Source organism: Aquarana catesbeiana, linkage group LG07 (genome assembly GCF_042186555.1).
Source record: "Aquarana catesbeiana isolate 2022-GZ linkage group LG07, ASM4218655v1, whole genome shotgun sequence".
NCBI classification, from domain to species: Eukaryota; Metazoa; Chordata; class Amphibia; order Anura; family Ranidae; genus Aquarana; species Aquarana catesbeiana.
The window spans coordinates 72,600,064-72,622,485 of record NC_133330.1 but is presented as its reverse complement, the minus strand read 5'-3'; the positions used below and the strand labels follow the sequence as shown (position 1 = coordinate 72,622,485).

General features: G+C 40.8%; 1 protein-coding gene across 1 annotated transcript in view; it reads right to left on the bottom strand.

Annotated features, from left to right (window-relative positions):
* FAM120A (family with sequence similarity 120 member A) overlaps positions 1 to 22,422 on the bottom strand; it is a 125,257-nt gene that overhangs the window by 26,397 nt on the left and 76,438 nt on the right. Inside the window, exons 9-11 of the mRNA XM_073592325.1 lie at positions 19,071 to 19,295; positions 13,526 to 13,700; positions 2,090 to 2,339 (exon numbers count right to left, since the gene is read on the bottom strand). Coding sequence (XP_073448426.1) covers positions 2,090 to 2,339; positions 13,526 to 13,700; positions 19,071 to 19,295 — 650 coding nt within the window. The remainder of the gene's footprint in view (positions 1 to 2,089; positions 2,340 to 13,525; positions 13,701 to 19,070; positions 19,296 to 22,422) is intronic.

The following is a 22,422-nucleotide window of genomic DNA, read 5'->3' as shown; positions in this document are numbered from 1 at the left end:
TTGAGACTCACAGTGTGAGACACGCAGAGTGTTAAAATGTGGTACACTTGCCAGAGGCTGTAGCGTTCAGAGACATCTAATCCCACTAACAAATAGAAAATTGAGCGTTCTTTAAAATGAAACTTATTGTAAAACATTATACTAGTGTATAGGCAGCTTAAGCTGGGAGCACAGCAGGACCGACCCTCTCTGTCTAGAATCAGCCAGGTTATTTTGCAACCACCAACTGGAAATGCAACGTAGCTCAGGGTAGGAAGCAAGGCCTCAGGTACTCACAAACCCAACTGCTGCTAGGGTCAAATGGGCGGGGGTGACCAAGTCATTGCAGACAAGCAACAAGGACAGATTGAAGTTCCACATGACTTTTCTAAGCTGGAGCTTAGAAAATGCTAAAACCCTTCATGCTAAACCTTCTGTGGCAAAGCTGGCAGTAATGGGAAACTTGAGAAAGTACAATAGTGAGAAAGCTCCCCATGCTCCAGTCCAAATGGCCTACTCAACAGAGTGAGTCTTCAGAGACAATGCAAGCACTGAGGTAATGCCATGGCTTTGGACCTGGAGTGTTACCCGGCTACCTTTCACCAGTACACAGAGGTCTGAAAAGTGCCACATGCAGAAGCCAGTGCCTGGAGGTCACATTCCAGGGTAGGCTTATGCTGCAGCTGGCACTAGGTATTTCACTCCAAAGTCAGGCTAAAGGAATGGCTGCTATACAGTAGAGCTGCACAATTAATTGTCAAGAATCGTTATCGTGATTAATCGTCAAGAATCGTTATCGTGATCTTGACTAAAGTGTTTCACAATTCTTTGTATGCAAAGAATTCTCTCTGCTCTTCTGAAGCCACAGCCCTCAAAAGAAAGGAATTGAAAAAACGGGCAGTCTGCCAAGAAACCAAACATTCTTTATCAGTTGAACTTAAGTATAAACATTGTAACAATTTTGTCAATGGAATAGACTTTGTAAGTGAAAAAAGTTTAACCACTTAAACACTAAACCTTTTTCTGACATTTGTTGGTTTCAAGTTAAAATCGTTTTTTTGCTAGAAAATTACTTAGAACCCCCAAACATATATATTTTTTTAGTAGACACCCTAGAGAATAAAATGGTGGTTGTTGCAATATATTATGTCACACTGTATTTGCGCAGCGGTCTTTCAAATGCAATTTTTTTTTTTTTTAAATCACTTTAATGAATAAAAAAAAAAATAAAAAAATCTAACCAGTAAAGTTAGCCCATTTTTTTTTTGTATAATGTGAAAGATTTTACTTCGCGAGAATCATGAGAGAATCGTCATCTTTTTATTCTAAGCAAAAAAATCGTGATTCTCATTTTGGCCAGAATCGTGCAGCTCTACTATACAGAGACCAGTTCAAGGCGCGATGAGGTCAGGTTGTTGATTGAAGGTTAAAAAAAATAAAAATACAAAAACACCACAACATGGTTAGACTCCTCAAGAGAGCTGAGGAAAAGACATCTATCCTCCTAGGACATCACAAAATAACTGAGGCATGCTGGCTGTAATGTGTTATTCTAGGGCTGGCCAAATTTTCTTTTTGTTTGACAAATCTCTTGTAGGAAGCAGTATAACCCAACAGTTGGTTCTCTTTAGCCATATAGGAAAACATTTTGTTTTCCTGTGCAGGCTGGTGTCCATCTTGGATAGACTTTGGGGAGGGGGGTGCAGTGCATTGCATTTTTACAATGTAAGGCATCATTTATCTTATTTTTTTTTTAATATTAAAATATCACACTGCATTTATTTTTATGCATAGAAACACAAGAAGTGAGAGAGGGCTACAGAGAAGAAAATGTCACACACAGCAATTTTCCACCACTGCCACCTGTGTTCCCAGAAAACAATGGTTTACTGTGTGCCTTTGTGGAAATGAGTGTTTTTCTAATGCAGAAAATTTCCAGTCTCTGCACACTTGTGCGCAAGCCTTAAATGGACATTAAAGAAAAACTTTACTCCAGGTGGGTCCATTAGTATTCTACAACAACCCTGGCAATACCAATGACTACCCATCATTTTCTTATTACACATACACCATGTGCATCATCATAAGGAATACATGGGCAGTCACTCACCGTAATACACAGCAGAGCACCATAAGATGAGTGGGCACATTAGCAGGATTAAGCATGGCTGGTGTGTCAGATCTCATACAGGCCAGAAAAGCTCTCATCCTTCGGTTCTTGTCCTCAACTGCTTTGCCCAACCACAGCTTCTTTAGATTAGGGCAGGTCCATTCCCTAAAGGCAAGGGCTTCCACCAGCTCTGGTGTCTGAGGTGACTTTCCCTTATAGGCTGCCCATTCCTTAATAATGACTGGGTAATCTGTATGACAAAATAAAAAAAAATAATATTGGGTGCAACATCTAATCTCTCATAATACTTATAATTATATTTGATTTTTTTTTCCAATTTGATCTGTTTATTTCAGTTTTGAACAGCAATAGAAACTAAGCACATACAGTTCAAAAAAGAAACACATGTACATCAAGTAATCAGTGGTGTATTGTAACAAATATAGACGGGCAATGTCCGTCACATACAAATGTCACAATAATGAAAGCAACAGTAATGGACATCATATCACGGCTTAGATAGTATAGATACTTAAGAGTAGTGTATGTAAAACATGGAGAGTAATTGGTGACCCTAATTAACATTTACCCCACCCTTACCTAAACTGGGGAGGAGAGCTCATAGTGAATTAGATATGACATTTATGTAAACCGTGTGTCATTGAAAGTAGGGCTGCAACTATCGATTATTTTTATAATCGATTAGTTGGCCGATTGTCTTGATTAATCGGAGGATAACCTTAAAAAAAAGTGTGGTGTATAATTTAGTTAATATGTTAAAGTTAAAAAAAAAAAAAAGGCAATACGTTCTTAAATACCTCTATGCAGTGGTAAATATAAATAACCAACTATATGGTTAGGGAGCCAAATCTATAATCCACTCTGAGAATAACAGACAGAAGAGATATACTGTATATACTATTAGAGGTTGAATCTGGTAAATATCATCATTTATTTAAAGAAAAAAAAGTAAAGACTGTTTTGCAGATTTTCAGACAGAACTGTAATATATTACGTATGACAGACTCCATTGTCATAGGCAGGTGGCTTTACAAAAAAGCTATCTGCACCTGCTGTCACTTATACTGGCCATACAAAAACCATGTCTTCCTTCTAAAAAAAATTTCATTTTTGGTTTAATTTTCTAAGCGTTAGTGGGGTCAAAACGATGTTCTCTTTCCACCACAGTGATGGGAAAATTCGAAGGGCCAATCAGAAAACTTCTTGGTCAAAGAAATTTTCAGACAGTATGTGGTTTTCATTCAGAAATGACACTGATTTTAAAACTAAATGTTAAAAGCAAGTGAAATTTTCAAAACGACAATGTTCAGCAAATGTACAAAGATTTTTCTTATGAATATTCTCGCCTGAAAATCGATATGTATATAGTGTATGGTTTGGTTCACACCTATGCAGTTTGCTTTTGATCCGTTTCTGCAGTGCTTTTTGCTGCAATTCTTATGCTGTTTTTTGGCCAATTTGTTGTTGGGCAGATTAAAAAAACGCAAATAGCGGCAAAAACACACTACATGCTTTTCTGCAGCTTCTTCACTGAAGTCTATCAAACCAAATAAAACAAAAAAAGCATCGTTTTACGTTGAAAAGTCCTTGACCCTTTCCAAATACGCAGTGGCTGAAAAATATCATAGATGTGAACGTGTCCCATAGGAAACCATGTTAAATGAACTGTAGTGCGTTTCTGCAAAAAGCACCAAAAAACGCACTAGGTGTGAACCAGGCCTAAGACGTTTGTTAGCAGCAGCATGCTTTTTTTTGTATCACCTGTCATAATGGGGTTAAACTAAAATGAGCCCTTTATAGTACAAAAAGTTCAGATAATCATTACTATAAAGGGTTCATTCTATACTGTGAAACAGTGAAAGTAATAATATATATTACTAATCATATATAAAAATATACCCAGAAGTGGGATATATGGCCATTTTAACTAGGAGTCAGACATGAAAAATATGAAGGCTGGAAGGGAGATATAAATCTTTTATATTAAAGTAGTACTAAAAGCTGAGACTTTTTCATGGATATGATCATTTTAAATATAATGCACAATACTGGTAAAAGTTTACTTTAAATATAATTGTAATGCCTTCTATTACCTCCAGTCTATCAGCCTCCACCTTCTCTGGGTTCAGATGCTGATCTTCCCTGCACAGTCTTTAAAGTTTTTTTTTTTTAACCGCTAAGCCACCGCCCACCGTCATATGACGGCTGGACGAGGCTTCTATTGTTCTGGGAGGACGTCATATGACGTCCTCGCCTTCCGAGCCACTAGGGGGCGCGCGCGCGCCGCCGGCGCACGCGCGTGCCCGCTGCGTCGCTCGGGACCCGGTGCGCGTGCCCGGCGGCCGCGATGTCCGCCGGGCACCCGCGATTGCCGGGTAACAGAGCAGGAGCGTGGATCTGTGCATGTAAACACAGATCCACGTCCTGTCAGAGAGGAGAGGAGACCGATGGCGTGTCCCTTGTACATAGGGACAGCGATCGGTCACCTCCCCCAGTCAGTCCCCTCCCCCCACAGTTAGAATCACCTCCTTAGGTAATACATTAACCCCTCGAGCGCCCCCTAGTGTTAACCCCTTCCCTGCCAGTCACATTTACACAGTAATCAATGCAATTTTATAGCATTGATCGCTGTATAAATGTGAATGGTCCCAAAAATGTGTCAAAAGTGTCCGATATGTCCGCCGCAATATCGCAGTCACAATAAAAATTGCAGATCGCCGCCATTACTAGTAAAAAATAAATAAATAATAAAAATGCTATAAATCTATCCCCTATTTTGTAGACGCTATAACTTTTGCGCAAACCAATCAATATACGCTTAGCGCAATTTTTTTTTACCAAAAATATGTAGAAGAATACGTATCGGCCTAAACTGAGGAAAAAATTTGTTAAAAAAAAAAAAAAAATTGGATATTTATTATAGCAAAAAGTAAAAAATATTGTGTTTTTTCAAAATTGTCCCTCTTCTTTTGTTTATAGCGCAATAAATAAAAACCGCAGAGGTGATCAAATACCACCAAAAGAAAGCTCTATTTGTGGGGAAAAAATGATAAAAATTCATTAGGGTACAGTGTAACATGACCGCGCAATTGTCATTCAAAGTGCGACAGCGCTGAAAACTGAAAAATGGCTTGGGCAGGAAGGGGGTGAAAGTGCCCTGTATTGAGGTGGTTAAACAAACATGTTATACTTACCTGCTCTGTGTAATGGTTTTGCACAGAGCAGCCCCGATTCTCCTCTTCTGGGGTCCCCCACCGGTGGTTCTGGCTGCTCATGCCTTCAGAGTGTCCCAAAAGCAAGCTGCAAAGTATAGCATAGAGCGCCCCTATAGCAAGGTAAAAAAAAACTTCTGCCCTTAGAACCACTCACTTCCTGCCGAGGACTACATGTCCCATGAGGCATTGCTCCTCACACATTCACAAGTTCTCAGGCACTTATTGAGCTGTATGTGTGCTGCACTGTGTCTGACATGTATGGACGGTGTATTGAGCTATATGTGTGCTTCACCGGATTTCCTGATTTGTAAACAAATAATTGAATTCTGTATACAGGCCAAATAAACGGCTGACCGACTTATTGATTATGAAGATAGTTGACAACTATTTTCATAATCGATTAGTTGTCAATTAATCGATTATTTGTTTTGGCCCTAATTGAAAGCAACAACTTGTGAACTGATTTCACAATATAAATCGTCAAGAATAAACTGAGAAGAAAAGGGAAAAAGGAAGAGAGGCGTTGAGAGCAGTTAGGGTGGGACTTTCTTATGTTTCAGTCTTTTGGTGAAAGATATTGTATGCCAGAATTATATTTTTAAATCCAGATTTGTCAGTGCTTCTATTATCTATTATTTTTTATTGTCTTTACACACTGAAAGTAGGAATGGTTAAGGAAGAAGATACACTGTTAAAAGAAGTCTCTCATTTTGCATTGTTTCTTGCTAGTACTTCCTTACAAAGGGGGCCCAACTTAAAATGGTTTTAAAGTCAGAATGTTTATCTTAATGAATTCCATGCATTAAGATAAAAACCCTTCTGTGTGCAGCAGCCCCCCTCAGCCTATCTAATACCTACCTGAGGTCCATCTAGATCCAGCGATGTTGCAGGAGTGTCTCGGCTGCCCGAGACTCCCCTCCTCATGGCTGAGACAGAAGCGCAATGCCATTGGTGCCCGCTGCTGTCAAAGTCAGTCAGCCAGCCAATGAGGAGAGAAAGGGGGCAGGGTCGGACCACAGCTCTATGTCTGAATGGACACAGAGAGCTATGGCTCGGCTGCTCCCATAGAAAGCTCATTGCTATAGGGGCACTCAACAGGAGGGAGGAGCCAGAAGCACCAAAGGAGGGACCCGAGAAGAGGATTAGGGTTGCTCTGTTCAAAACCACTACACAGAACAGGTAAGTATAACATGTTTGTTATTTTTAACTAACCCCCCCCCCCCAAAAAAAAAACAAGACTTTAGTATCACTTTGAGGGCTAAGCTCCACCCCTGAAGCCAAGCCCCACTCACAATAATCTAGTCCAATGAAAGCGCCAGTATTGGCAACTTAGCTATTCTTACTGGACATTTAACATCGATACTGTAGTAGTCGTTTAACCACTTCAAAAACAGGCACAATACCAGCCCCTCTCTGTCTAGGACAATTTTCAGCTTTCAGTGCTGTCGCACTTTGAATGACAATTGCGCAGTCATACATTTTAAAAATTTTCTTCCCACAAATAAACCTATGGAGTTTTTATTTTTTGCTAAACAAACTAAAAAAGATAAAGTTTTTCTTAGTTTGTCATAAAATTGTGTTTCTTCCTTCATTGACGGGCACTGATGGGCACCAATGAGGCGGCACTGACTATGAGGTACTAACAGGTGTTACTGGTGGGCACTGACATACGTTATTAATGGGGCACCGACTGGCAGCTGCTGGGGCTGTGCTGATAATGTGCAGACCCCATCCCACCACCCCGACAGGGAGAGCCGCCGATCGGCTATCCCTGTCAGCGCGAACTGAGGAATGCCGTTTACTGGTACTCCCTGGTTCACGTGATGTTTAGCGGTGACACACAACACCTCCGATCGGCGTGTGCCGGCATGTTATCCTGCTGGACGTTATATGACGCCCAGTCAGGATAACAGAGCCACCGCCGGCCGTCAATCTGCTATAGGACAGGCGGGAATGGTCAACATTGGTTGTAGTCAAGTTAATGGAATCGCTCCTGAAAAGTAGGATAATTGATCACTTAAAAATACACAACTTGCTGGAACCAAAGCAGCATGGCTTTACTGAGGGCAGATCAAGTGAGACTAAACTGAATGAATTTTATGACTATATTACCAATGTTTTAAACCAGGGTGGTGCTGTGGACAATATCTTGATTTCAGCAAGGCATTTGATACAGTTCCACAAAAGTTGTACAAGCTAGGACTTAACCCTTGGGTGGTTCAGTGGATATGCAGTTGGCTAAAAGACAGATACCAGAGTGTGGTTGTAAATGGGGTTCACTGGGAACAGAGATCAGCCCACTAGTGGTGTACCAAAAGGCTCTGTACTAGGTCCTGTTCTTTTTTTTATCTATATGTACAGTGAGGAGAAAAAAGTAATTGATCCCCTGCTGATTTTGTACGTTTGTATGGTTGCCCACTGACAAAGAAATTATCAATCTATAATTTTAATGGTAGGTTTAAAACAAAAAAATCCAGAAAAACACGTTTTAAAAAAAGTTATAAATTGATTTGCATTTTAATGAGTGAAATAAGTATTTAAACCCTTCGCAAAAAAAAAAATGTCTTCGTACTTTGTGGCAAAACCCTTGTTGGCAATCACAGAGGTCAGACATTTTTTGTAAATTAAAAGGAATGATCCCTCACGCTATCAATAAATCTAATCCAATAAATGACTAAATTAAAATTGCAGCGAGACATAAAGTGAACACAGTGCACAAATTGGTGATGGATATAAAAGTGATCAGCGCAACTTTCTCAGTGTGGGATAAATATGCTAAACTACCTAAAATCATGAGTGTGTGTCTCCTGTGTAAAATACATATAAATATCTAATGTGCAAAATCCTGTGCAAAATAAGGCAGATAAAACCTGTGCAAAGTAAGCAAAAGCGATGTGTAAAGAAATGTGCAAAATTGTATCATACAGCTGCTGATCCAAAGTGCCAAAATATATAAACAATCTTCATAATGCTAATAAGGTGAAAAATTCCCAAATAATACCAAATTGTAGGATTACACAGCAGTGTTAGTGATACGGTATAAAGATGTTGAAAAAATTCTAAAAAAACAGTCCGCTATATTTAAAGTAAGTAAATAAATGAAATGTTGATCATAATATCAAATACCATCTAGAAAGTTGCGCTGATCACTTTTATATCCATCAGACATTTTTTGTAGTTGGCCACCAGGTTTGCACACATCTCAGGAGGGATTCTGTCCCACTCCTCTTTGCAGATCCTCTCCAAGTCATTAAGGGTTCGAGGCTGACCTTTGATAAGTCGAACCTTCAGCTCCCTCTACATATTTTTTATGGGATTAAGGTCTGGAGACTGGCTACAAAAATATTGGTAAAAAAACACCCCTAGTAATTGAATCAACTCATGTAGTGTGAAAATTGTATAGAATATGATCTATACGATTTGTCAAACAGACGGGCTCCTTCCCAAGTAACAGTGAACAATAGGCCTAAAGAAAAAGAAGGGGGAGGGACCAGAGTGGTCCCAGGAGTGTCAACAAAGGGAGAAGCTGCCACATAATGAGATCAAAAATGTACAAAAAACTTTATTGAAATATCTGTATTACGTTACAGCTCATCAACAGTACACTTACCCGGAAATTCCAGCACGCTCAGCTGTTCTTCCGCGACAGAAGTTAGACGTGTGGTCAGAAGCAAGCGGGTCTCAAACTCACACATGCCGGTGGGACGTAGAAATTTGGACGGCTACAACGCTGAACGGCAGGAGGGGTAAGAATCCTCTATGAATAGACACCGATGCTCCGTTGCATTTGGAATACATCTTACCCCCATGCTCATATCCTCCAGCAGCATAGCGCAGTATAGCATGGAGGCACTGTGCTAGCGATTATACGTTCACCATGGGAGCCAGCTTGGAGGACTGGACTGCACACTTTCCAAGTACGCTACTCCGGGGGGCCAAGCTATCACACTGACTCAAACCAAGTACAGGGATTGCAGATACATGTTGGAGTTATGACTGTTGTACAATTACCTCTGATCTAGTCTGTATATTCCATCGGAACTGACTGTATGTGGTCTGCTTTACACTGCCTTACAGTGTTATCCTCGTGATAGACATATCAGGCACCTATATTCAAATTGTATGATTGCACTGACGGGACTTGGATTATTTCATGCTACTCTTGAATACCAACAGTTGAATGTACCATGCCTTTATGATTCCCTGACTGATAGGGAGGACACCTATGTCAGCAGTCTATTAGATTCAATCCAATTATTAGCATATTTTTGCTCGGTCTCCCTGGGGCACTTGGGGTTTGGCAAAAGGGAATATAGGGGAGGGTGGGTAGACCCACCACTGTCTATTTTAATACGTTGTTTTTTGCTTTTTTATTTTGCATGGTCTTCTGATATTGTGGAGGAACGGATCCCACCTGTGTGGACTAGGTCCGCAGACGTGGGATCCCTAACTACATGATGTTATACAGATGTTTCAATAAAGTTTTTTGTACATTTTTGATCTCTTTACATGGCAGCTTCTCCCTTTGTTGACACTCCTTGGACCACTCTGGTCCATCCCCCTTCTTTTTCTTCTGGAGACTGGCTACACCACTCCAGGACCTTAACTTGCTTCTTGAGCCACTCTTTTGTTGCCTTGGCCATGTGTTTTGGGTCACTGTCATGCTGGAATATCCATCCACTACCCATTTTCAATGCCCTGGCTGAGGGAAGGAGGTTCTCACCCAAGATTTGCTGGTACATGGCCCCAACCATTGTTCCCTTTGAGGCGGTGCAGTTGTCCTGTCCCCTTAGTAGAAAAACAGCCCCCAAGCATAATGGTTCCACCTCCATGTTTGACAGTGGGGATGGTATTCTTGGGGTCATAGGCAGCATTTCTCATCCTTCAAACACGGCGAGTTGAGTTGATGCTAAAGAGCCCAATTTTAGTCTCATCTGACCACAACACTTTAACCAAGTTCTCCTCTGAATTATTCAGATGTTCATTAGCAATCTTGAGATGGACCTGTACAAGTGCTTTCTTGAGCAGGAGGAACTTCTGGGTGCTGCAGGATTTCAGTCCTTTGCGGTGTAGCGAGTGTGTTACCAATTGTTTTCTTGGTGACTATGGTCCCAGCTGCCTTGAGATTGACAAGATTCTACCGCGTAGTTCTGGGCCGGTTCCTCACCATTCCCATTATCATTGAAACTCCACGAGGTGAGATATTGCATTGAGCCTCAGACCAAAGGAGATTGACAGTTATTTTGTGTTTCTTCCATTTGCGAATAAACATACCAACTGTTGTCAACCTCTCACCAAGCTGCTTGGAGATAGTCTCGTAGCCCATTCCAGCCTTGTGTAGGTCTACAATCTTGATTGCTTCTGTGGACAGGTATCTTTTATACAGGTAACAAGCTGAGATTAGCTCGTTACCTGTATAGAAGACATCGGGGAGCCAGAAATCTTGCTGATTAATAGGGTATCAAATACTTATTTCACTCATCAAAATGCAAAATAACTTTTTTGAAATGCGTTTTTCTGTATATTTGTGTTATTCTGTCCCTCACTGTTAAAATAAACCTACAATTAAAATTATAGACTGATCATCTCTTGGTCGGTGAGCAAACATACAAAATCAGCAGGGGATCAAATACTTTTCCCCTTCACTGTAAGCGATATAACTAAAGGGTTGTTGGGCAAGGTATGTCTTTTTGCTGATGATACAAAGGTGTATAATCCCTTGAGAGTACAACATTGGGGATATAATGTTGGCCAGCACTACAGAGGAAAAAGATTTGGGGGTACTTATTTCAGATGATTGCAAAATGAGCAAACAGTGTGACCAGGCAGTGGTAAAAGCGAATAGAATTCTATGATGCATCACCAGCAGGAGGAAGGAGGTCCCGATTCATTATATATATATATATATATATATATATATATATATATATAGTGAGACCTCATTAAGACCCCTTTTACACTGAGGAGCTTTTCAGGCGTTTTAGAGCTAAAAATAGCGAAAAACCAGGCGAGCTAAATAGTCTCTTTGCGATAACATAGGGATGATGGCAGCAGACACAATTTCTCAAAAGATCAACCTTTTTTTATGCACTTTAGTCCTTTCACACGGGCTTTTTGATCAGGCCTGCCAGTCAGTTTTTCAGGTGGACCTGATCGGACCCTCCAGTCTCCCCTATGGAGCGGCGGTCAGTGGACACATGTCAGCTGACACCTGCCATGTCAGATTCCACCCGATTTCCCCATAGAAGAGAGCTGGACTGTGTCAGTGTCCGCTATGCACAGTAAAGCGGACAGGAGCTATCACCCGCCTGCTTAGTGGGGTATCAGTGGAATAATGCTCCGCTGAGCAAGCAGAATCCACAAGACGGAGGCGCCTGTGTGAAAGGGACCTAAAGAGAGAGAAAGAAAAAAAGTATAATGATTTTATTGGTATAGCTAAACAGACTAAAATGGAGCAACAGGAGAAGGTCACTGTTAGGGCTTACATATACTAAGTTAGCATACAGTTGTGCTCATAAGTTTACATACCTGGCAGAATTTATCATTTCTTGGCCATCAACTGTGTTTACTCTTTTTAAATCACAATGGCAACAGAAACTACCCAAATGACCCTGATCAAAAGTTTACATACCCCAGTTCTTAATACCGTGTATTGCCCCCTTTAACATCAATGACAGCTTGAAGTCTTTTGTGGATGAGGCTCTTTATCTTCTCAGGTGGTAAAGCTGCCCATTTCTCTTGGCAAAAAGCCTCCAGTTCCTGTAAATTCTTGGGCTGTCTTGCTTGAACTGCACGTTTGAGATCTCCCCAGAGTGGCTCAATGATACTGAGGCCAGGAGACTGAGATGGCCACTCCAGAACCTCCACTTTATTCTGCTGTAGCCAATGACAGGTTGACTTGACCTTGAGTTTTGGATCATTGTCATGTTGGAATGTCCAAGTACGTCCCATGCACAGCTTCCTGGCTGATGAATGCAAATGTTCCTCCAGTATTTTTTGATAACATACTGCATTCATCTTGCCAACAATTTTGACCAAATTTCCTGTGCCTTTGTAGCTCACACATCCCCAAAACATCAGCAATCCACCTCTGTACCTTTCATCATAGGCCTTGTTGACTCCTCTCCAAATGAAGTGTTTATGGTTGTGGCCAAAAAGCTCAATTTTGGTCTCATCACTCCAAATGACTTTGTGCCAGAAGGTTTGAGGCTTGTCTCTGTGCTGTTTGGCGTATTGTAAGTGGGATACCTTGTGACATTTGCGTAGTAATGGCTTTTTCCAGGCGACTCGACCATGCAGCCCATCTTTCTTCAAGCGTCTCCTTATTATGCATCTTGAAACAGCCACACCACATGTTTTCAGAGAGTCCTGTATTTCACACAAAGTTATTTGTGGGTTTTTATTTGCATCCCAAACAATTTTCCTGGCAGTTGTGACTGAAATTTTAGTTGGTTTCAACAGAACCCCTCATTTTCCACTTCTTGACTAGAGTTTGAACACTGCTGATTGGCATTCTCAATTCCTTTGATATCTTTTTATATCCCTTTCCTGTTTTATACAGTTCAACTACCCTTTACTTTAGATCTTTTGACAATTCTTTTGCTTTCCCCATGATTTAGAATCCAGAAACGTCAGTGCAGCAGTGGATGAAAGATACAAGGGTCTGTCAGGAGTCCAGAAACTCATTGACCTTTTATACACACAAACACACACTAATTACAAGCAAACAGATCACAGGTGAGGATGGTTACCTTTAATAGCCATTCAAACCCCTTTGTGCCAACTTGTGTGCATGTTATCAGGCCAAAATCACCAGGCTATGTAAACGTTTGATCAGGGTCATTGTGTAGTTTATTTTGCCATTATAATTAAAAAAAAGAGTAAATACAGTTGATCGTTCATAAATGGCTTCAGCCAACCACTAACCATGAGTGGAAGAAAAGTTTGTGTGGTATTCATATTCTCTGAAAAATGGCCAAGAAATCATAAATTCTGCCAGGGTATGTAAACTTATGAGCACAACTGTATATCATCCTTGCATCGGTCCTTTCATCTTCTGTGTAGCGGATTAAAACCTTCTAATTCATCCAGCCATTTTAGGTAGGAGGATCGCTAAAGTGTCTTTTTAAATAAAGTGATCAGTCACAAAAAGAAACCTGCATTATTGGAGGGAAAGAGAAAAGACCAAAAGCCAACTTACATTCGGGGGGCATCCTGTTCTTTCTAAAAGCAAGCCGCTCTGCTTTCTTCCTGCACTCTGCCAGGCTGAACAAGACCCCATAGACATACTGGCGCACTGGTCTGTAGAGGATAGCAGCTGGGGGAAGGTCCTTGTTCACTTCATCTTCAATGGTAACTGGAATTTTTATCTCTCCCTAATTAAATCAATACATTAACAAGATGAAATTGACACCACTAATAAAATATATCCCATAACAAACTAAGAATTTTTATACATATTATTTGTGCAAATCACCGCAATGCAGAAGTAGAATTCCAACCTGGGAGGAACTGGGTGATAAAAAGGGACAATTGAGTATATATGTTAAACTGCTGCAGGGGTATCATCCTATCAAGTACTCTGCAAAGTCTAGTGCAAGCTTTTTTTCTGGAAACTATGCAAAAAGAAACTTTAAGATATATCTAAAGTCAAGAAGATGTTATTTTTAGTATTGCATGGTGTGTGGGACAATTAGAAACAGGTAGATATTGAACTGTATAGTAGCATAACCCTAACCCTATATGAACTGGTGGCCACTGTTACTGGGACTGAAAGCAAGGGAAATTTCAAATTTTGAGTCGCCGCCAGATCAGGCATTAAACAGAAATTCCACCGCAGACACTTGTTGCAGTAACAACTAAGAGGAGATTTACCTAACACTGGAGTTTTTTTTTCCTCTCGTTTCTCTACAGGACAAGTAGTGAAGGTAAATAATTTAAAAAAAAAAAAAAAAAAACTGACCGGGGTTTTAACACCCCCCTACTGTATCCAAAAAAAAAAAAAAAAAAGATTTGTGTAGTTTACGTAAAATCTTTTTCTTCCTACACAGAAATGCACAATCTCTTATATATATGGGTTATTCTGCTGCCTCCGGGAGGCAAACAAAAACGGGTGGGACTTGTGATCCTTTAATGACACATACAAAAATAAAAATTTTCTTTATTATTCATTCATAGACACACAGGAATATATAAAAGTCTTAAACATTTGGGACATCCAAATGTCCAGCCCAACTGAGGGGTGGGCAACAGCCACTGAGAGAACCAACGAATGGCACTTGTGAGCCATGGCTCTGGACCTGAAGAGCACTCTATGACTAACCAGCACAGTACAGAGGTCTGAAAAGCACCACATTGCCGAGCCCAGTGCCCGAAGGTTACATCCAGGCTAACCCTACAACTGTTCAGCCCAACAGGATTTGGTTAGGGCTTCAGAGCTGAATCTGGAGAGCTGCTGTGTAGAATTTAGCTCAAGCATTTTTTTTTTCAAAGTCTTGAAATATAAAAAATATATAAAACAAAGGAAAAATATGACTGAAGAAAAAAAAATATAAAAGGCTAGCTAAGAAATGAAAACATTTTGTTTTTCTCAGCAGAGCTGGGGCAGGACCTGCCTTTGTGTTTTTGTTATCCGATGTCCAAACCTCCTGAAGGCAGCAGTATAGCCCAAATGCCCAATTACTACCTTCCTAAGATTTGGATTTAGACATACTTTAAAGTTGAATTCCAGACATTTCTAAAGACACAACTAAATGCAGCTCTCCAACCATTAATACATCATTAAAAGTATTATTTTCAATACAAGCAGTGCAAGTAGCTAAATTTGACCGGTATCTGCTTTTAGCAGTCTACTGTGTGACAAAGGAAGACAGAGAGAGATAAGTTCATCATTACACTGCCTCTGCTTTAACGGTCTAGTTGCAGAGTGGGGAGAGGACATATATAAGAGCTTGTTTACACCATGTCTGTTGAGCTGCATTACCATTGCATGGGTATCGGGGCACCACAATTGTCCACACCATACCAGTAATGTGCCGAAAAACAAATCTCAATGGAGACTGTTTGAACAAGCCCTACATTAACTTTAAGCTACAGCAGAGAAAGATCAGGTCCCCGCCTCTTCACAGACAGGCTGTGCGGCAGAGTTGTGTAAATTTCAGGACTGTATTTACAACAGAACAAATAATCTTTTGGCAGGTGAAACGGCTATCATACATATTTTATCTGTGTATTTATCTGGAGTTCAGAATTAAGTGACTCTGCACTAACAAAAAAACAAATGTACAAAAAGACACCCGACTGATTGCATCAGTCCTGTCAAAAACTAAGCTGTCAGTTATTAGGTATATGGGATGGGCATTATAGCAGCCAGCGGAATTTGTGCGCATGCCCAGAAATCCCCTGCACATGCGCAGATACACCATACCATTGTAGCGATTGTACTGAATCTTGGGAGTGCATGCACCTTGGGTAATACACTGCCTGCTAAGATACTGTAGGTCTGATGTAGCGAGCCAAGGAGGCAGAGGGCCCCAGGCTAGGCTGGAAAGCAGTGGGTACTGGCTTGCAGAATTAAAAAAAAAAATGTAAAAAAAAATTTAAAAAGTGTAAAAAAATGTTATCTTTTTTTATTTCAATTTTTTTTTAATTATTATTATAGAGGTTTAAGTAATACATGTACATAAATTACCCTTATTAGGGAGTACAAGAAAATGAGGCACTTGGGTATGTAGAACAATGGTGATACAACATATTATCACAGTGGAACATTTTGCTTAGGTTCCGAAAAAGACAAGATTATCCTTTAACAGGTACATGGTTGGTATGGAGATGAACAAAGTTATAATTCTAAAAACTAGCTTCTCGCCTGTTGTCCTATTTGCACCAAGCGTCTACAGAGAATCAAAACGTAAGAAACATAAGGTGCAACATTGTTGCCATAAGAAGGAAAAGAGGAGAGAAGGGAAAAAAAGTGTAGACAGAGTTCCCGGATTGTACTACACCCTTTCGAGATGTCAGTCATAGCTGCAAAGTTTTGTCGAATTTTTACTGGGTGTGGAGGGCGCGTGAAAGTTTATCATTAATCATTGTCGAATTCAATTTTTGTGCAACGTAGTTAAACGATATCACCGACTGGTTCCAGCATCTAGCTATGGTGATCCTAGCCACCACAATAAAACAGGATATCAGTTTTTTGGGGTATTTGGAGGTCTCGATATCCAGTTTTTGGAACAGGGCTTTTTCGGGGTTTTGGTAATATCTACATAATGAGGTGAAGGTTTTAATCCAGAATCTATACATTTTTTGGGTAAGATTGAAACTTACTTTGTTGCTGTCTAAAAGAGCTTTGAACAAGGGGGGATTGACAATAACGCACACGGGTGTGTGGCGTTTGTGTGTTTTAATTCCACCACCCAATTTAACCAACTCCTCAGCCCTTAGTTTAGCTGCCTTGCTACCAATTTCAAAATAGGCAAATTTAGATATACACACTCCCTAGGGGGCAGTACATGATGGAAAAGCTGCAAAGTGCCCTGTAGCCTTTTTCGCTTATAAAGGTGTGGGTTGAAAACTTATATACATCTCCATGTACACTAGGTGGGGGAAAAAAAAGCACACGGCAAGATAATTTAAGTGAATTTTCATACAATTTATTGTATGAAGAGTCTTCACTCTTTGGCCAGGTTCACATCCATTCGTGTCCATAGTACATATAACATGCTTTGTAGCACATTTACATGCATTTTCCTTATTCCAATGGGCATTGCAATATATGAAACTGCAAAGAAAAATGACATGCTTCACTTTTCAAATTGCAGCACAACGCACCCCAAAGATCTGAACAGCCTTACTGAAAAAGCATTGCTTCCTATGACACGTGCTGTTTTGAGTTACAACGCACATTAGTAAACTAGTCTCTTCGTGTTTGAACTAACTTTATATATAATGGATTTTCACAGCTTAAAAACAGGGTCAGAATATTTTAAACCTAAAAGTCTAAGGCCTTGTTCACACTTGCTCAAAATACTGACGCTTAACCCCTTCGCGCCGACCGTATGCAAATTTGTGTACATGGCTCGAAGGGGTTAAACTAGGGTTGATGCCTGCAGCTGCAGGAGGAGAAATCGCCATGTTCTGTTGCATACACAAGTTGTGCCTGAAAATGTAAACTCTGTCAAATCACACGTGAGGTATCGCCGAGATCGACAGAGTGAGAGCAATAATTTTAGCAAAAAACCTCCTCTGTAACTCTAACCTGGTAACCGTTAAATTGATTGTAAGGGTTCGTCTTTTGTTTTTTTTAAAATAACAAACATGTCATACTTACCTCCACTGAGCAGTTCGTTTTGCACAGTGGCGCCCCTAATCCTCGACTTCTATTGGTCTCCCAGCGGCGCTGGTAGCTCCTCCCCGCATCATAAAACCCCCTAGGAGAAGCGCTCTCCCGGGGGGTTACCTTGTGTGCTCCCGAGTCCAGCATTTGCGTCCATAGTCACAGAATGCAACCCCCCCCCCCGTCATTGGATTTGATTGACAGCAGCAATGGCTGTGCTGCTATCAATCTATCCAATCAAGAGCCAAGACAACGGGCAGCAGAAGGGAAGAGCGCGTCTCCGGCGTGTGAATCACAGGACTCAGGTGAGTGAACCTGGGGGGCTGGTCAGTGGCAGAAGTTTTTTCACCTTAATGCATACGATGCATTAAGGTGAAAAAACATGAGGGTTTACAACCCCCTTTTTTTTTTAAAAGTGTCTAGGGAGATTTTTAGGTACCGTAGCTTGTTGCCATTTCACGAATGTGCGCAATTTCACAGCATCACATGTTAGGTATCTATTTACTCAGCGTAACATCATCTTTCACATACAAAAAAACTGAGTTAACCTTACTTTTTTTTAAAATTCATGAAAGTGTCTTTTTTCCCCAAAAAATTGTGTTTGAAAGACCGCTGAGCAAATACTGTGTGACATAAAATATTACAACCATCGCCATTTTATTCTCTAGGGTCTCTGCTAAAAAAATATGTATAATGTTAGAGGGTTCCAAGTAATTTTCTAGCGCAGATTTTAGCTTGTAAGCAACAAATGTCAGAAATAGGCTTAGGCATGAAAGGGTTAACAAACATGTCTATAGAGTTAATGTGAGTTGTTAATTGAATTTGCGTTGTGTTTAACTTGTGTTAAAGGAGAGTTAAAACCGCTCCCCAAATGCCCTATGTGCTTTTGACACGAGTTTGACAAGCGTTAAAAACGCACCCTAGATGCCTAGGTTTTTTTCTCTGTTGTGAACAAGGCCCAACTCCCTGTAAACTCTCCAGTCAACAAACACATTGCAAACTCACTACAAACACATACCAGTGAGTTTCTGGTGCGTTACCATAAACTTGAATAGAAGGAGTTGAGATGCTTCAGCTCGTTCCAAACTGTACATGAAGCTTCATTTTAGAAGCGCAGCAATGAGACGTGACACAAACTCTTCAAGTTTTGATAATGTGAACAGCACTGTGTGCTGTCCATAGTATTAATTGCAGACTGCTTTACTAGTCGTTTGATAAGAGTTAAAAAAGCACCTCAAACTCCTGCTTTTAATGCCAGTGCAAACAGGGCCTTAATCGCTTCTTTCCACACTAAGCATCAAAATCATAATACTCAAACTTACCAGAACCATTTGATTTGAATAATGCAGTAATCAGAAGGAAAATTGTAATTGTGGAAAAAGGTAAAGGTAATAAGCAGGGTAAGACTTACCTTTGTGAGTACATGAAAGATGTAAGGGTACATTAAACCCTTCTTGTGGCGATGTTCAGCTACTCTTAATACTTCAGGTGCTACAGGAGGCAATGGAGGAGTTGTGATGTCCATGTGATTCCTGGTGGGCATGGACAGAAGACATGGAATCTGCAGGCCACCCCCCTGGTTGCCTTTCTTTTCAGTTGCCTTGGGTCCTGACGTGGCAGCTGAGGAACCCTCAGTCTGTTTTGAAAGACAAGATAGATATTGAACGTCCACTCTGGAAACCGTCAGTCCACACAACTTAAACAAAAAAATATCTGTAGCCAGTGCAAGTTCATAGGTTCTATGAGATCAAAAGTGGAAGGAAAATAGACTCAAATCTGTTGTGAACATGCCGTTGATGGTATATTCTGGGCCCAAAGATAGATATTACTATTAAAATGGATTCAGGAAGGGTTGCCTTCATGACCAGCATATTCAATTTAATAACCTTCATGATGCATAGACTCCTGAAAACTACCAATGATTCTTACTCCTTGTAGGGCTTCCAATGTACAAATACTCATACATGACCCTTTGAAGGGCTCTCTAGGGCACCTTTTCTGTAATGGCGGAATACCATTATTAGTTATGTCATGCAACATTGTTTTCATTTTGGCTACCTATCGGAAGGGTTAGAACCGATCTGACAATTTTTAACGCTCTCTGCAGCCCAGTTGAATGGATTTTTCCTTGCCATCTGTCCCTGCGATCAGAATAGGAACTAGACATGGTTCTCTAAGAAACACAGGCTGCAATACAAACACTCTTAGTAGAACAGAAAAACTATAGCCCCTGTTAGCTCTTTAAAGGATAAGTTCACCTTTTGGAACATGTTACACCCATATTTAGAGTGGCTCACGCAACACGTTCCAGCAGCTGTAAGCTATCCACCCCTCCGCTTCCAGTGACAGTGAGCGGGCATCTTCTCCGGGAGCCCATTGTCACGGTTGGAAAATAATGCGGCTGTGCAGGACCTCAGACAGAAACAAAACCCTTCCCTAAAGGAAGTTGTACTTTAAAGTGGATGTGTAAGTTTGAAGCATTTGTATTGCATACTTAGACTGGTCCAGCTTGGCACAATGTAAACATACGTAGAATAAAATAACATTAAAACAATGCATAAGTGTGCACACCCTCTTATAACTGGGGCTGTAGCTGGGCTCAGAATTAAGTAATCACTCATTCAAACTCATGTTAAGGCCCCTTTCACACTTGTGCGACTTTTTCTGCGACTTTGGACAACAGAGTCGTATGACAAGTCGTACCCCATGATAACCATTCATATCTGTGCGACTTCAAAGTAGCCCCTGTACTACTTTGGTCTGACTTTGATGCGAGATGAGGTCCACAGAGCTCAAACTTACACAGGTATTCCCTGAAATCGTGGCAAAATCGCGTGAAAGCCACTAAAAAGGAGTCAGTACACACATGCCATTTAAAGTGCCTCTGATTAACCCCAAATAAATTTCAGCTGTTCTAGTAGGTTTTTCCTGACATTTTCTAAGTCGCATCCTACAGCAAAAGCCATGGTCCACAGAGAGCTTCCAAAACATCAGAGGGATCTCATTGTTAAAAGTTATCAGTCAGGAGAAGGGTACAAAACAATTTCCACGGCATTAGATATACCATGGAAAACATTGGAGGACAGTTATCATCCAGTGGAGAAAATGTGGCTCAACAGTGACATTACCAAGAACTGGACATCCCTCCAAAATTGATGAAGAGAAGAAAACTGGTCAGGGGGGCTGCCAAGAGGCCTACTGCAACATTAAAGGAGCTGCAGGAACATATGGCAACTACTGGCTGTTTGGTACATGAGACAATAATCTCCCGTATTCTTCAAATGTCTGAGCTATGGGGTAGAGTAGCAAGACGGAAGCCTTTTCTTCCGAGGAAAAACATCCAGGCCCAGCTAAATTTTGCAAAAACACATATAAAGTCTCCCAAAAGCATGTGGGAAAATATGTTATGGTCTGATGAAACCAAGGTTGAACTTTTTGGCCATAATTCCAAAAGATGTGCAGTGTTGTTTTTGCACCAAACATCACCAAAAGAACACCATACCCACAGTGAAGCATGGTGGTGGCAGCATCATGCTTTGGGGCTGTTTTTCTAGAGCTGGAACAGGGGCCTTAGTCAAGGTAGAAGAAATTATGAACAGTTCCAAATACTAGTCAATATTGGCACAAAACCTTCAGACTTCTGCTAGAAAGCTGAACATGAAGATGAACTTCATCTTTCAGCATGACAACGATCCAAAGCATACATCCAAATCAACAAAGAAATGTCTTCACCAGAAGATTAAAGTTTTGGAATGGCCTAGCCAGAGCCCAGGCTTGAATGCAATTGAAAATCTGGGGGGTGATCTGACAGATTTGGAGGGTTTTGCAAAGAACAGTGGGAAAATATTGCCAAGTCAAGATGTGCCATGCTGATAGACTCATACCCAAAAAGACTGAGTGCTGTAATAAAATAAAAAGGTGCTTCAACAAAATATTAGTTTAAGGGTAGCACTGGAACAATTAGTGGATCGGGCGTTAGAGTCACAGAAAACAGCTTGACTGTTCCCCATGTGTATAGGATCTGACATGCTCACCGCAGGACAGAGGGAACAAAACAGGGCACAAGACCAGGCATTGAATACTCAGGAACCCAGATAGTGGTAGCAGGGGGGGTGTCAGTGCTCGAAGGTGCCCGGATTATTTTGGGCAGGCAGCAGAGGCAAGAAGAGGAATGATCCATGTGTCACCAGCAGTCAGGAGCAGCAACCGGAAGGTCGGCAACACTTAGTGGTGGAGAGTGCCAGAGCAACACTTTATTCTTGTTGATATCAGCGCTCAGTTCCTCGGCCTTACCCCTTCTGCAGTGAACCGATTGAAGGTAGGGATTTTAAATGGTGCCCAGTGAGCCTAGTAACGAGGTACATACAGGTGCTCAGCTCGCACAGCCTACTCAAAAAAGTGAGTCTTTGGAGAAAGGGTCTTAGCCATGGCTCTGAATTTCGAAAGCACTTCTCAACACACACAGGACACTCAAGTCTGTAAATTGCCAGATTGCAGAGTCCAGTGCCTTAAGATAACATTTAGTACTAGCCCCACAACATTCAGTACAACGGAGATCTGGTACAGCCTCGAAAGCTACTACTGAAGAATCCAATTTGCTGCATATGGAAACCAGCTCAACCGCAATAAAGCAGGAATCTTAGTTGAAGAAAAAAATACAAAGGATAGCCAAAAAAATAATAATAAATTTACTGAGAAAGGGTGTTCTTCCTTTTTGAGCAAGAGCAAAAAAACTGAAACATGATGGGAATAGTAGTTACACA